Source organism: Dunckerocampus dactyliophorus, chromosome 9 (assembly GCF_027744805.1).
Source record: "Dunckerocampus dactyliophorus isolate RoL2022-P2 chromosome 9, RoL_Ddac_1.1, whole genome shotgun sequence".
NCBI classification, from domain to species: domain Eukaryota; kingdom Metazoa; phylum Chordata; class Actinopteri; order Syngnathiformes; family Syngnathidae; genus Dunckerocampus; species Dunckerocampus dactyliophorus.
This window is the reverse complement of record NC_072827.1, coordinates 1926095-1942876: the sequence shown is the minus strand read 5'-3', so window position 1 is coordinate 1942876 and position 16782 is coordinate 1926095. Positions and strand designations below refer to the sequence as shown.

Genomic DNA, 16782 nt, shown 5'->3' with positions numbered 1-16782 from the left:
ATGTTGGGTGAGGGCCATGTCAGCCCCCAGCAGACGTTTATGCTGGCTTTGTTTCCTTGTAGGACTGCCCCCTTCTCACGTGGTCGACTTTAACTTCCTGTTTCAGCGCCATGACACACACCTCTATCTCAGGGGTGTCCAAAGCGCGGCCAGGGGGCCGTTTGTGGCCCATGGCACAATGTTGAAATAAGGTTGAACCAAAAAACAACAAAAATAGGAAAAACAGAGCAAAAAGGCAGAATGTTCATTCAGTTGAGTTGAGTTGGAGCCAACGCTGATGGTGCAGCATATGCTGCACGCAGCGCGGGTACGTGCACCCAACGCACGAGTGTGGCGTTGTGTAGTAACACCCGCACACCTGGTGTGACAACGCAAGACCAAATTCCACCTTTTCAAAACGGAGCACCAACATTCCATCCATCGTGGGCTTTCTCCTGCCGCCAAACGCGCCAGGAATGATTGAAGAGCGCCACTTCCTCCCTGCGGCCCCGCGGCGCTCCCCGAACACGTGAATTCCACGGAGGTCAGGTGACAGGTGCGGAAGAAAATGGCGAGCTAATGTTACCTCCTGTGGCGGGACGGACCCGCAGAGGAACGGCATTCATCATGAGAGCTCCAGGTCTCACGCCGCCGTCTTAAAAAAATCAGCGAAAGGTGGACGGCGATGTAGCGAAGGAAGCGTGTAGTTATGATGAAATATTAAATAGAAGTGTTTGTTGTATTTGACGAACAATTGATGTTTTCTTTTCTTTTCTCATGCAAACACGGGACTGGTGCTCTGCTGTACGTCATCACTTCAGACAAAATGTAGATGGGGGCGGGAGGAGGCGGGACTTGAGAAGCACGGTTGACGTGTCATCTCAGTCACGCAGGCGTCGCTCCTCCCGTCCTCCATCACTCGTCCTCCATGTTAACAGCAGAAGCGCAGCAGCGCACGCGTGCCACCGGGGGCAGCCCATGTCGGAGACGAATGTTTTGTGGTGAATCAGGCGCGTGGCGTGGATTGATTCAAAGTCGGCGCGCAGGTGAATCTCATTTCCTTCTTGGCTTAATCTGACGTTTCAATTTATTCCGGCTTTCATCGCCCACATCGAGGAGTAAGTAACACATTGCTTTTTTTTGGTATAATAAATAATTCACGTGATTGTGATTAAACTTTGTCCCGTCCGCCGGCGAGACGAGCGCCAGTCAAGGCTGAGAGGCTTCCAGGAGGCTCCTGCCCCCCCCCACCACACACACACACACACACACACACACACACACACAGAGAGTCCATGAACGTGGTTTCTTCTGCCAGGACATTAATCACTGTCACACTCCTCTCCTTCTCCAAACGCCTCAGCCTCTTCTGTCGCCATGGCAACCAAAACTAAACAAGCCACAGCGACTGGAGTGACGCCGAAGGGGCCAACATGACCTCATACTTTTTGTCTCTGTAGCATGTAGCATGTAGCATGTAGCATGTAGCATCACAAGAATGTAGCGAGAATCAGCGCTAATTCAAGGAGCGTTTGAGGTCAACTTGGTGGCTTTCTTGGCCTTTTAAACTATTTAAAACCTCAACGTACGCCAATAAAACAAAGATGCTAACAGCTACCATGCTAGCAACCTGCGAGAATGCAATGTGATTACAATGGAACATCCTTTGCTTCATATGCATGTGCTAAAGTGCTAAATGTCAATGTGACCTAGCAAAGTTCTGTACTGTCATCTGTACATCATCCCTTGTAAATATTAGTAAAATAACTGAAATGCTAATAGTTACCATGCTAGCTCCTAGCTAGTGACTAAAAAGCATAAAGAAATGGCACGCAAATGCTAAAAATGACAAGCTCCGTAATGCTGGTTAATACATCACATCCTAGCTTAGCAGTCGCCCGATATCGAAAAACCAAAATTCGAACTGCGAAGTGGTGAGGGACGACTGTAAATATAGCCGCAATGATTTAGAGTGCATGAGAAAGCAGAAAGGAAAATGGAGCTCTTTTTCACCACATCAGGTGAACAAGTACACTGCACAGCACAGCGGCAACAGACAACCAATGTTGTAAAAGCCAGTTGATGGACATGTTCTACTAAGTTCCCTGCCCGGTGCTGAGGAAGCCCCCCCCCACAACAAGTCCCCTGCACTCCACATGAATCACAAATCAGCCACTTTGGAGGAGAAACACTCCATCCAGGCTGCCTGTTGGCCTCCAACCAAGAGCTTTCTGGCAGGACGTGAGCACAAAGGTCAAAGTGAGAATCATTTCTCGTCGGTGGTCGTCACCACCAGACGCAGACGCCGGATCAAAGCCGGGAGCGATTTTGTCGGGAAGACGTTCCAGCAAAACAAAGCACAAAAAGAGCGTTGTTGCTTCCCTTTGTGGCTCACCGCTCAATTCCTTGAACTATTGTGCCGCGCACGTCCAAACGTTTATTTTATTGCTCGCTGAGAAGAACAACACGGCCAACACGCCGCCGTGAGTGACAGATGGGAGATGATATCACCCCGGAGACGGGCTATTAGCCCACGCAAACAAATAAATGATTTCACATTTCAATATGGCAAAGATAATGACAACACACGCTACCAACACGCTACCAACACGCTACCAACACACTACCAACACGCTACCAACATGCTACCAACATGCTACCAACACGCTACCAACACGCTACCAACACGCTACCAACACACTACCAACACGCTACCATCATGCTACCAACATGCTACCAACACGCTACCAACACGCTACCAACACGCTACCAACACACTACCAACATGCTACCAACACGCTACCAACATGCTACCAACACGCTACCAACATGCTACCAACACGCTACCAACACGCTACCAACATGCTATCAACACGCAGACAGATTTTTTCTTTGAAATGTTTGCGTGACATGGACATGAGAGCTCATTCCTGGTTTGTGCAAGCATACTTGGACAACAAAGCTCATTCTCATTCTCATTCTCATTCTGGTTTTTCTCCACGTTTTTGCTGTTGATTTTTTTTTTCTCCACACATTTAAAATTTTCTTTTTAAATAATTTCAATATTTTCCTAAATTGTATATTCCCATATATTCCCATAATATTCTAACTTTTTCCCCAACTTTATTTAGCTTTGTTTATCATAACGTTACAAAAATATCATCTTTTTTTATTTAACATTTCAAATCCATGCTACTAAAATGACATTATTCTTCCTCATAATATTATAAGTTTATTTTTGTAAAAATTGTGGCATTTTTCTCTTAATGTTTTGACTTAATTCTCGTAAATGTTTTTTCCATTTCTGCCGTTTCTTTCCTGGTAATTATGACTTATTTTGACATAATATATCACTTTTTTCACAACCTAATTCTCCAAAAATCCCAACGTTGTTGTTTTGTTTGTTTTTCATAACATCAACTTGAAAAAAGTAACATCTTTCTTTAATATTCTAACTTTATGGTATTTCATTAATTTTCCCCATAATATGACGAGGTTATTCTCATAAATTTACGACTTTTTCTCGTTAGGTTACTGCTGATTTTTCCATTTTTGCTGTTGTTTTTGATCATTTTTTTGCTAAAGTCTAGTCATTGGCTGCAGGTGGCTCCCGCGCCTCACTTTGGACACCCCTGGTTTTGGACAGAAACAGATTCAATGTCATTTTTGTTGGTAACATGCATTTACATTGTCTTGACTGTAGAAACATCTCCCGGACGCCTGCAACAGAAGGATTGTAGTCCTGGGAAACCGGACGTGCATCTCGGACGTGCGGTAGATGTGTCGCATGTAGATCTTCCAAACACCCAATGAGAGGAGAATGCTGTGCAGAGACATGACGCCTTACTATTACTATTACTATTATTATGATGATGATTATTATTATTATTATTATTATCAGCTGCTACAATATCTGCAGGCCGTTTCCTGCAACCTTCCGACGTAATGTGATGATTGTTGCACAACACGTTTTCTTGTTCCTCATTTTGCTGCTAAAGTGCTCGCGATGCAGCTTTGACTTCATAAAAGCCTGAACACGAATGACAATAAAACTTCACTCATCAATCACTTTTCCCATGAAATATGAGCCGTGGGGATTCTCGCCAATCGCATATTTCACAGCCTCCATCACAGACCGTCCTGCCAGGGATTGTGTTAGCTGGAACGTGACGGCATGAGAAGGACACCCAGTATCACCAAAGATGTTCTGTCAGTGTTGTAGAGGTCCTGAACGCTTGGTAACATGTTTCGATATTTCAGACGAACGCTGTGTTTTCGTGTCAAATTGTCCAATAAAAGAGCTTCAGCTTTGACAAACACAGGCTGTCTTTGGAACGAGCGTTCCCACCGTGGGGCCCTGAAGGAGCCTCCTTCCTAAAGCCGGTGGAGGCTGCATCCACGCATCCACGGCATCAATGGCAACACTGTTCCTCCCCCCACAATGGACACCTCCATCCTCCTCCTCCTCCTTTCTTGGCACAAGGGACGCCAGAGAAAAGACACATGCCTTCACGTCCACTTTGCACGCACACAAAAGACAAACATTACTCACACATGCGCACACCAGACGACACACAAACACCATGAAAGCCAAGCCGCTCAACTTGAAGGATGTCTAACATGACGATGATCATTGGTACAGGAACACGATATCGCCAGTATTGACTAAGCATGATTAAGATGATGAGAGTTCACAATTACATGATGACTTTACCAGTATCAACTAAAAACATGTTTAAGATGATGATTGTTCACGATTACATGAAGATGATATCACAAGTATCAACTTTGAACAGGTTTAAGATGAGAGTTCACCATTGCATGAGATGATATCACCAGTATCGACTATGAACATGAATGAGATGGTTATAGCTCACTATAACATTAAGATGATATCACCCGTATCAATTTCAAACTGTTTTAAGATGCTAGTTCATTATTACATGCAGATGATATCACCAGTATCAACAATAAGCATGTTTAAGATGATGATTGTTCACTTAAACATGAAGATGATATCACCAGTATCAATTTCAAACTGTTTTAAGATGCTAGTTCATCATTACATGCAGATGATATCACCAGTATGAAGTCCAGTACAAAGCAGGCCCGTTTAAGATGATGATGAAGATGATTGTTCATTATCATCGATACATGAATGAGGAGTAAGCTGCTACCTTCTTGAAGCCTAACGGAGTGATAATGAGCGCTGTTGCACGGATGAGGTTGCAGCTGGATCCTCTTTCACCACACTGAGGTTGTGTGTCATGGGGGGTTGGGGGTGGGGGGTTACATGGCCGCCGCGAGCGGGTGAGGAACGGCCTGAAGCGAGCAATGAGTGGGTGGAGTCAGACAGACACGTTGGAAATGATTCATTTCAACCCGGCGGATCAGGCTACTTCCTGGCGAGGTGAGGCCCTCGCCCTCCATCAAGACGCTTGCCAGCGACACTTTCCTCAGCAGCATCAGTGGAAGCAGAGAAGGAAAGAGCATCTGGAAGTCAGCTGGGATAGGCTCCAGCGAGGAGGGGAGGAGGTGCAGCCGGACTCCTTGTGTAAAATTTGTGATGTCATTAGTACGAGACTGCATGTTAGTGTGACACCACATCGCCGTGTTTTCCCTCCTCCAAGCGCCTCATCACATATCCTCTCTAAGCATACGAATACTTTGGTTCTCCCGCGTGGGGCGGCACTCCAGAGGTTCACCGTCAAAAGTTCTCAGTGGAGAAGAAATAACGACCAGCAGCCTTGAAAGCGTGCTTCTTGCAGCCATCATGCCGCCTTTCCGCTGATGACATACGCGCTTTATTGCACTTCACGACGACGCGCTTGCTCGACCAATCCGTGTGCGTTTGTTTTCCAGTGCAAACACTTATCCTTTCCAAACTGGTGGACTTTCTCTGTTTCGCCGTGATTTGCTGTAGCGTTACACAATAAAGTCCTAATCGACAGAAGATAAGCTGGCACGGAGCGGCGCCAAGCACGAAATAACACAGAAGGCTCGGAGGTACAGCAAACAAACATAAAAGTCACCGTGGGAGGTGGAAACAGGAGCAAATAAAGGTAGATGAGCTACAAGGAGATGCACACCACAGCCCAAGGAAAACAAACCCTAATCAGCGATCGTAAACACGTGTGCTCCCAGCTCCCTCCAAGATGAGTGCAAGTGACGCATTCCACAGGCAACGAGGACTGCAGCTATTAGTGAGGGTTTTGGGGTTTTTTTCTGCTCGCACATCATCAACATTGGAAGCGTACTTCTAAACGTGACGGCATTAATCATGAAAAACACCACAAAAGGGTCCTAAGCGAACAAGCAGCTGCCAAAATAGACTTTTACCTGGTTTCTGGGTGTGTAAACATACGCAAGGTGCTTTCTGCTCATGTGCCGCAGCATGGACCTCGACAACAGTTATGGAACGCCAGCTCCAAATAGTCAAAATAGTCAAAACTGGCCGCAACTGAAGGGTTGTCTTCTGAAAAACGGCTGGGATTGATTGAGTCGATTAGACTTTTACACAAAGCTTTTTCATAATCAAATTGACTGATTTCATTGATGAATCGTAACGCAACACAGGAATCCATCCTTTATCGCAGTTGATGGGTGATAAGTGCATTTCCATGAAGTAGGGTTCCTTTTTTATAAATGAAATACTGTTGGAGTTAGAGCATCGAAAAGCTGTATATGACTCTCTAAATACAGCTTTTAACATGACTAGAGCCCTCGAGACATGAAATAACACCCCTATAGTCACTTCTACGCCTGCATTACCCAATATAGCAGACCCAATAAGATCAAATAAGACATATTAGACATAAATGACACACAACGACTTCCATGTTGTTGTTCTTTGTTGACTTCCTTTCCTGTACTGTCCTCCCTGCACTGGCAAAGTGCCATCAGTGACACGAAGGGACAAGTATGCCATTCCACATGTCACGTCTTGGAATGTGTCTTCTTTTTGTCTTCATTTTACTTCCTTTTTAAATGTTTATGCTTGAAAATGCTTCATTTAGGCCAAGAATGCCTAAAGTTTGCAAACCGATGCACATTTTTGGACTGTGGTCGACTATGAAGCAGCTCTATTATCGTTCCCAAGCACTTGTCGCTGCACAAGTACTCAACTTTTCCTGCAAGGTGAGATTATGGACAGAAATCCCAGCAGATCATAGCACAACTGAGCATCCAATCAGATTGCTTTGATGGATTCTATGATATGCTGTGATGCATTCAGCAGCGTTCGGGTTCATCAGTCGCCCGTGATTCCTGAGTGAAGTGAGGACGTCCTTGTAGGAAGACCTCAACACTGTCGAGAGCCGTTATCCCAAACAACAACAAAAAAGACTATCCAGCTTTCATAGTTGCACCGACAGCAGAAACAAGCTCTTTGAAAATGCGACGAAGCGGCCGGTGGACTTCCACCACCGTGATGGCTTTAAGATCAATTATGGATGCTGACATCAGACGCCGTGACGACACGGACCCTCGGCAGCGGCGGAAACAAAAGGAGACGCCGGAACAAAACAAAAGGATGGAGAAAGTGACTGGAGGAGCTTTGAGGACTTTGGGGTTCTTTAGCTCGCAACGGTCCAGCTGACCCCTACCCCCTCCATCCAGGGGCTGTCAAGAGCCCTCATAAATTCATCAGCGACGAGGAGATGCTTTGCATGAGAAAGGAGCGACTCTGTAAGACAAAAGCTCAGAAAGAAAAACATGCTAGACCAGGGGTGTCCTAACCTTTTCCAGTGAGAGCCACGAAAGGATGCAAGTATTTTGTAAATAGTAGGAGGTGATACCGTATACAGTATATATTCCAAGGGAAATACTAAGAGGTGATACCGTATACAGTATATATTCCAAGGGAAATACTAAGAGGTGATACGGTATACAGTATATATTCCAAGGTAAATACTAGGAGGTGATACCATATACAGTATATATTCCAAGGGAAATACTAAGAGGTGATACCGTATACAGGATATATTCCAAGGGAAATACTAGGAGGTGATACGGTATATTAAAAAAAAGAAGTGCATCTCGGCTTTGTGATATTGGTGAAAAAGCCTGTTATTAGTATCAACTTCACTCTTTGCTCTTTCCTCCCATTTTTGCTGTTGTTTTTTGTTTTTTTTACATTTTCCAAAATATTTCAACTTTCTTTTTAAATAATCTTTGTAAATGTTCTTCTCTTCGTGGGACTTTACTCCCATGATATCACGTTTCCCCTCAGCATCATTTTCCAAAAATGACAACTATATTTCTTGTTTTGTTTGTTTCTCAATTCTCATATTCTTATCATAATATTACAAAAATAACGTTTTTCTCTGTAAAATTTCACCTCTGTGCTACTAAATTTAGATGAATTTTCCTCGTGCCACTGCAGGCCACTTTTTTTCTCGTTAGAATACGACTTTGTTCACGTAAAATTACAGCTGGTTTCTTTCCATTTTTGCTGTTGTTGGCGTTTTTTTTAAACTGTTCTCACAATTAAGACTTTTTCCACAACCTAATTTTGCAAAAATGACGACTAAATCTGTTGTTTTGTTACTCGTAATATTACCACTTTACAAAAAATGTTTTTTTCTGTAAAATTTCAACTACTAAATTGATATTAATTTTCCTCGTACTATTACAAGTTTATTCCCATAAAATTTCAACTTTTTTCTCGTTAGAATACGACTTTACTCACCTAAAATTACAGCTGTTTTTCCCCATTTCTGCTGCAAATATTCTTCTCATGATCATGACTTTATTCCCATTCATTATACCTTTTTCCTCAACCTCATTTTCCAAAAATTACAACTATATTTGTTGCTTTATTTCTCATAATACAGCTTTTTTCTTTAATATTTCAACTTTATGCCTCTAAAATTACATTAATTTTCCTCATAATATCACGTTATCCTCCTAAAATTACAACTTTTTTTCCTTTAATATTTTGACTTTATTCTTGTAAAAGTACTGTTGATTTCCATTTTTCCTGTGTTTTTTTTTTAAGTTTTCTTGTTGAATTCTATTTTTATATTTTATTAGCTGCGAGCCAATTAAAAAAAAACACTTTGGACACCCCCCTTGGACACATGTTGGACTCCACACTGACCAGCACGTCAAAATAAAGCATCATGCGTTGTTTCTGGAGGAATATTCTGTTTCATCAACACAAAGCAACGCCGCGCTGCACTTGGGAGCCATCCGAGCGTTCATGAATAAAGAAGTCCTCTTCTTTAAAGAATGGAATAAAAAAAACGACGCTAAAACGCTGTTATTTCAATTGTTTGCCTTAAAAAACACATTTTTGCATTTTATCTAGCTTCTTTAAAGGGAACGAAGACAAAAACAACATTAGATGCTTGCCATTGTGCACCTTGTCCACCTGGTCCTGCAGCAGCACATCACCTGCTGCTGCTGCTCAACACTGCCCCCTGTCGCTCACTTACACGCTACTACACCCAAAACACAACCACGATTAGCATTACGAGCCTAAACTGACTTCAAAAAAAGAATCCCAAAGTTAAAACACATCAAAAGTGTTTAGAGGCGAGAAGAGCGTCCATCTTGTGTAAAAACGCCAACCAGAGCCGTTTCAAAGCACGATGTCTCACGATTCACAGCAACAACAAACAAAAAACGCTCACTTCCATTTCATGCACAAAAGTGTCCAATGTTGGACAGTAAATGGGGAGCACTACCACGTTTGCTGCAGGGCTCATAAACGGCCTTTAAAGTGTTCCTGCTAAGTTGTTTGCGGAGCTGAAAGAGACACAAACACTCCTCTGATGCTGGGAAGCAACGTGAGCGGAAAGTCAAAGTGGACCTGCCTGGAAAAACAATCACCGCTTTAAAACAGCTCAAAAATGACCTTCTAAAGTAGAGACAAATGACAATAGACTTTCTTTATGTGTTCCTTTTTGTGCAGAACCGGGCTAGGTTCCTGACTTGGGGTCTACATGAGAACCAACCAGAACCAAAAGGTGCAAAGTGCAGCACAACGCACACAAAAGTCTCCTCGGGTTCAACCGAAACAAAAAAAAGACACAAGACGAACCGTACCTTCTCAGATGCTCCTCGGGTTGACGTCCAAATGAGGATAACAACGATGATGAAGAAGTGGTCCTTGGTTCCGGTGTTCCGTGTCCTCCACAGCCGCCTCAAAGCGTCCTACTCCGGGAGACCTGCAGCGGAAGACTGCGCTGAGATGCTCCCAGCTCCCGACCAAACCACCGCGATGGAGGAGGGAGGGGGTGAGGACAGAGGAAAGGAGGGGAGGAAGAGAGGGAGAGAGGCGGCAATTTGCACGAGCATGCGCACACCTGAAAGTAATAAAATGATGGATGGGAGGATTTACAGTCTCATTAATGTTGTTTTTGGTGATTTAAGTTCATTACGGATTAAAAACAACAACGTCGTCTTTAAAAAGATGTTAAAGTCAAACGAAAAAAGGATTCTAGGTTTCTCTGCTTTTTGTGTTCTCTTCAAGAAAGTGGATTCAGTGGAACCGGAACCAGAAGAGGATCTTTGTTATTATTTCATCAAAAACTATCACGAAATCGTTTTCCTTTTTCTTTGTGTGGCACAAAACAGTGATTTTTCATTTAGTTTCGATGAAGCTGAACTTGCTATTCCTACAAATACTACCACTACTACTGCTAATTACCGTGGAACCTTCGTTAGCGCTCAGGGCTGACTTTCATCTTGCCGGGGGTTACAGGAGCCTGTGTTTTTATCAGGAATTTTTATTCGGGATCAAAGGGATAGTTGGGATGTTTTTGACATGAAGGATGCACAGCATGTGACCAAGACGCTCGCATCTTCTTTCGCTGTGGAAAAAACACGTAAACAAGATGGCCGCGGCGCTGCGTCGCGGAAGAAGATGTGAGCGTTTTCGGAACAAGAATGGAGAGGCGACAGTGCGCAGGGATATGGCGGGAGATAAATATAACGCCGAGCGATTTGTGAGGTCAGATTTTTTTCAAGTAGACATTTTTTAATGCAAATGTATTACTCTTTTGAACACATATTGTTTTGAGAAGCCAAACTGCTTACTTACATGACCCAGCAACTAAACGGAACTACGTTCCTCCTGTAGTCCAGTGCTGATGGGGATGTCATCCAACTTCATGTCAAAAAATCCAAACTATCAGCCGATCAAGTCTGCCATTTTTATGCTTGAAAATGCTTTATTTAGGCAAAAAACATTTGCTTAAATATGCATGGTTTTATGATCATTGGTGAAAACAACAGAAGCTCCAACTGAACAGTTACGACTCAACGTGATGATGTGATATTCCAGAACACTTCAGTGTGCTATTAGGCTCAAATACAAGAATGTATTCCCTCTGCTAGTCTTTACAGCCTCTAATCATAGCAAACGGGGCCAAGATGAGCTGACAGAGATCTAATGAAAAGATTCTCTCTCGCAATGTGCTTATAAAAGCGTGTGTGTGTCCTCCAATGTGGCTTCATCACGCTGATGCTAACAAATGCTATCAATGATGGACGCTGAACAAGCCCCGGTCCGGCGGCCGCATGTTTGACTTTGGACAGTTTATGCCACCATTTTTTTGTGCACTCAGGCTCCACAAACGGAGAAGAAGCTGCTCTCAGCACATCTGACAGCGACGCCCGGATGATGACGAATAGCGGCGGGATAACAAGCATCCTTTCCAGCACAGAGATTCTTTACAGCAGCAGCACTCTCGTCTGGCGAGGTGACTTCTACGACATCCGGCGTGGTATCATAACACAACTTCAGTCATTCCTGGAGGATCAGTGTGGCCGACTTATTTCCTCACTGGCCACTTTTGCAGACTGACATGAGAGCACGTACGGTACTCCCTCGCTTATCGTGGTTCATTGGTGCCAGACCCGACCGTGATATGTGACTTTCTGCAAAGCAGGCTTTCTGATTTAGAAATGGAATATTAAAGCAGAGAAACCCTGTTTACAACCTTCTAAATACGCTTTTTGACAGTATTAGAGCCCTCGAGACATGACCTAACACCCCTAGCCACCTTTATACTCCTATTACGCAATATAGTAGACAGACAGATAAGGCGAGAAGCACAGTCATCCAGGAGAAACTCAAAGGAGAAGCGCTGCTCCTCCGCACTGAGAGGAGCCAGATGAGGTGGCTCGGGCATCTGGTCAGGATGTCTGCCCGGTAGGAGGCCTCAGGAAGACCCAGGACCAGTTGGAGTGGAGCTGGACGAAGTAGCCGGGGGGAGAAGGAAGAATGGGCTTCCCTGCTTAGGCTGCTGCTCCCGCAACCCAACCTCAGATAAGCGGAAGAAGATAAATGGATTTCATTCGTTCATTTTCTGTGCCGCTTAATCCTCATTAGGGTCACAGGGGTATGCTGGAGTCTATCCCAGCTGACTTTGGGCGACAGGCGGGGTACACCCTGGCCTGGTGTCCAGCCAATGGCAGGGCACATATAGACAAACACTCCCATTCATACCTATGGACCATTTAGAGTCCCAATGAAGCTAACATGCATGTTTTTGGAATGTGGGAGGAAGCCGGAGTACCCAGAAAACCCCCCCACATACGGGGAGAACATGCAAACACAGAAATGCCCAAGTGGATTTCCCATCTCCAGGCTGTTACTGTGTGCCACCATGCTAACCACTAGACCACCGTGCGGCCCATTTTCAGCATATAATGATCAAAATAGGTTTTTCAGTGTGTAAAAAAAAGGTTTGGTAGTAAAGAAAGAAATGAACCTTCATACCCCGCATCATACTTGACAACATTTGCATTTGGAAATAAAGGACATTTCCGGAAATGAGGTCACCTGCCACACCGAAGAGGAAAGGAGGGCAAAATACGGGGAGGAGGGTGGACAAGTATGACCTGCATTAGGTGTGTAGAATACGAGCTGTTTTTACCTTTTTCAACAGAACAAGCGGCATTTAGTTGATTTTAGGGGACAAAATGAGAATAAGATAACAGGTTTTGGAAAAAAAAAAAGATTTGTTTTTTATTGTTAGCACAGTCGCGGGGTAAACGTGTACAACATGGCTGATTGGACAGAAACAAAACAACAGAAAAAGGCAACAATGACTTCTTGGCAATACGTGCGACACGTTCCCACACCACACGCACACTTTGGGATAAGACGGATGCTCGTCCTGGTCTTCAGTGGAATCGTCTCCCGTGTGCGACGTTCCCGCGTGGAATGTGGCGCTAACATCTACCGGCTGGCGACGCCACACGGACACAGGACGATGCCGGCCTTGCTTTTTGGTGGAGAACACAAAGGAGCACAAAGTGACCACGCACTTCCCTGTCATTGCGTCACGCCTTCCCTGAGAACCTTATTGGCAACCGCGGAAACCCAAATTCTTAAGATGTGATTAAAAAAAGCGCTACAGATCAACTGGGAATATTCCGAGCGGTGGAACGGGAGAAGAAAACCAACAGGATTACAACCCCCCCCCCCCAATGAAAAGCGTGTATCTCCACCTTACCTCAAAGTTGGGAATCCACGCTTTTCATGGCATAAACAGATTCAACCATGACGTCACTCAAGTGATTGCCGGGACACGATGGGGGTCACAAAACAGCAGACAGGTTATTGGAATATGGACGAGGACGCTCATATTTGGCATCTTGTGGGGGGGGAATCAAAAACAACAAAACAAGCAAAGGCGCTCAGCTTCTGCTTCCATTTTCCTCGTGTTTCCTACCTTAAGGCCACAATTTCAAGACAAAAACGTAAAACTTGGCCTCGATGTTTGTCACGCCGCGTTGCTACGGGAGCGCCAGGTCACATGACACGCGTTGTTGGCATGCTCACAGACATGAAGGCTCTCTACACAAAGTGTGGAACCAACGGGAGGATGTGAACCTCCTAGAGGGGGGTGGGGTGGGGGGGGTGAAGTGACGGCGCCCCCTACCCCCACCCTCAGTATTGCATAGATACGCATTAGCTTGTCAGTCAGTCACAGTGTCTGTGCACCTCTCATTTGGGGCCCCCGAAAAGGGGAAGGTGGGGGCGGGGGAAGGTGTGTGTGTGGGGGGGTGGGGTTGGGGGGGTAATTGCCACCGTATTGTAATATTTGCTGAGGTCATCATGTCTCCTGTGTCAGTGCTGATGGGGGGGCAAGTGCGTGCGTGGCTGCCCCCGAACGCCGCGTCTCAGAGCTCCTCCTTCCTCTTGATCACTTTCTCCTGATCGCGGCCTCGCAGGCTACGCATAAAGCCGATGAAGCCCGCTTCCTGTTGTGGACAAAAACGAGATATATTTGTAATTCACACGCTCATGTCGCCGTTATGTACGAGCAAAGCATGCTAGCCCAGCAAAAGCACGTGAGCACTCACCCCGCGGTCTCCGTGGTACTTGTCCACAAACTTGCCGTAGTTGTAGTGGTTGAAGGTGGGGTAGCCCTCCACCCCCTCCTGCTTGCAGAGCTCCTGGTTCTGTCCTTTGGTGCAGTCCACCGCGCCGTACGCTATCTAGGAGGACCACAGCAGCGACAAGGGGATGAGGTCTCGTACGCAAGGTCAGTTAAGATGCCTGGTCGTAGATGACCGCTACGTATCCCACCAGGCATGCTCTCATTGCTTATAATAGCGTTATTTGTACGTGTAACACTACGTTGGCCACAGTTTCACCCTGGAACAGATCATTTCTATTACATGACTTCCTATGAATCCTTTCATTGAGTCTACAGGTTGCACCCTTGCAGGGTCGTGAACATACAAATTCAAGAACGGGGGGGCTCTTTTGATACAAGTGTACATTAACTCATTCAATACCAAGGATGTATTGATACGTTTTTTTGTGAACTCAAACGTCCGACCCCACAAACGTATTTATACGGCAAAAAGAGGCGATGACGCAAGCGCACGCTAAAAGATCTCACTGCAGTTTGAAGCCATAAAAACCCCCACATGTGGTGGAAGTCCAACTACATTGTATTTTAGTGCTCTAGACCAGCGGTCCCCAACCTTTTTTGACCCACGGACCAGCTTGTGTTCCCGCAAATGTCCCGCACACCAGGGAGGAGTTCGTACATTATAGCGATCTAATTGATCTTATTTATGATGTATTGTGTCAAACTGAGACATGAATAACATCACATTAAAAGCACAAAATGAATGCCGACCCCCCATCCACCAGTTGAAGCCTGGAGTGTTTCCAGAGAGATGATGACATGGCTGTTTGACGTGTGTGCTAAAAGGCAGTGCTAGCATGAATTAAAAATACAGTAGTAGTCTATCTGTGCATGAGATAAAGTTAGCACACGCACGGTGGTGCGTTCAGGGACCGTCGAACAAAGAGGGACGGGTCACCGCTTGCAACAAACAACATACTGTATAAATGCCAAAACTATGGGATATTATTTTTTCCATAAAATAATGTCCCTTATTTCCAAAATGTGACGTAGTTATTTACAAGTGTGTTTTCTTTATTTGTCATTGCACCTGAAAGCTTCCCACGGCCCGGTTCAGCCCCACCCATGGACCGGTACTGGGCCACGACCCAGTGGTTGGGGACCCCTGTTCTAGATGACAATGTAGACTAATAGAACCCATCCGCGACAGAGCGCCGCGGCCATCTTGCTTACGTGTGTTCCACCGTGGAAGAACTCTTGACTTAAATGACCCAACAACTCAGCAGAACTACGTTCCTCGAGCAGAACTGGACTTGTGGGAGCAAATGGGGGTACGTCACTGTTGATGTGGTCCACTGCTGATGGGGATATCATCCAACTTCATGTCAAAGAATTCATGTCTTTCTCCAATACGCCAGGGGCCCATACAAGAACGAGCTGCGGGATAAAAATGGCCCCCGGACTGCAATTTGGACACCACCACCTCAGTGGTTCCACTGTTGAATTGTGATGGAATCTGACCTATTTTAAAAATGCAATAATTGTGTGTTTGCAGTTGAATTCAAGCGTATGATGTGTGAGTATTTCCAAGCGTAATGAAATCAGCCGTTGAAGCTGTAAACCTGTGCAGCGTCTTGCGCTTGCTGCAACCTTTGACACGTGCGTTTATACAAGCCACGCCTCCTTGTGGTCTTGTTTACACTTTTATGGCTCAGGTTGAAAACGCAGCAGGCTTTTAGGCTTTTAGGACGCATTAGCATAACTGTAGATCACCACTATAAAACAGCAGGAGAGGATAAACATTCGATATCAAAGCATTTAAGGAGGTGCCTCCCACGTGATGCTAGTCGGGAGGCAGCTAACATCGATTAGCACCGGGGCGACCCAGTGAGGCGTAAATGTCTCCTCCCCGATTCACGGCTCAGGCGACGTGTGCCCTTTTTGGACAGCTGAAATGTCACAGTCTCTCCCAGCGCCGAGTGGCGCTCATCGCGCCAACGCTGCACGCTGGCGGTGAAGGCGGGAGCAGCAAATAACGCTGAGGAGGGCAAACACGGTTGAACGTTTGGGGGCCCGATGATAGGACTGCTCTGGCGCCAGGTCTGAATTCGATCGTGCTTCTCGACATAACGATTTAATTTGCAACGTTCTTTGGCTCCTTTTTATCTTCTTTTGCAGCCGTGACTGAAAGTAAAGCAGAGACTTGAGGTGAGAAATAACTCATGGCAAAACAATAAGGTGTTGACCTCCATGACACCTTGTGTCTTTGGCAACGCTTACGTCTTCAGTGGAGGTAAACGTACCCTTAAATCTCCATTTATCCCCTTCAGTCCTCATTTATATGCTTCGTTTTCTGCGTGAAAACTATAACCGCAAAACAATAAAAACATAACATTTCGATCTTTGGGAAACATAATTGGATTTATATCATTTCTTATGGGAAAATAGAGAAAATAGAGTTAGA

At 45.1% G+C, this 16782-nt stretch overlaps 2 protein-coding genes across 4 annotated transcripts in view; both read right to left on the bottom strand.

The window, feature by feature from the left end:
* The window catches only part of sema5ba (sema domain, seven thrombospondin repeats (type 1 and type 1-like), transmembrane domain (TM) and short cytoplasmic domain, (semaphorin) 5Ba), a 149801-nt gene extending 139601 nt beyond the window's left edge, over positions 1–10200 (bottom strand). For all 3 annotated transcript variants that reach the window (XM_054786373.1, XM_054786374.1, XM_054786375.1), the window contains exon 1: positions 10030–10200. The gene's annotated coding sequence lies outside the window, so the exon portion shown is untranslated. The remainder of the gene's footprint in view (positions 1–10029) is intronic.
* Positions 10201–12478: 2278 nt separating this feature from the next.
* The window catches only part of pdia5 (protein disulfide isomerase family A, member 5), a 73072-nt gene continuing 68768 nt past the window's right edge, over positions 12479–16782 (bottom strand). Inside the window, exons 16-17 of the mRNA XM_054788128.1 lie at positions 14302–14436; positions 12479–14199 (exon numbers count right to left, since the gene is read on the bottom strand). Coding sequence (XP_054644103.1) covers positions 14119–14199; positions 14302–14436 — 216 coding nt within the window. The 3' untranslated portion in view covers positions 12479–14118. The remainder of the gene's footprint in view (positions 14200–14301; positions 14437–16782) is intronic.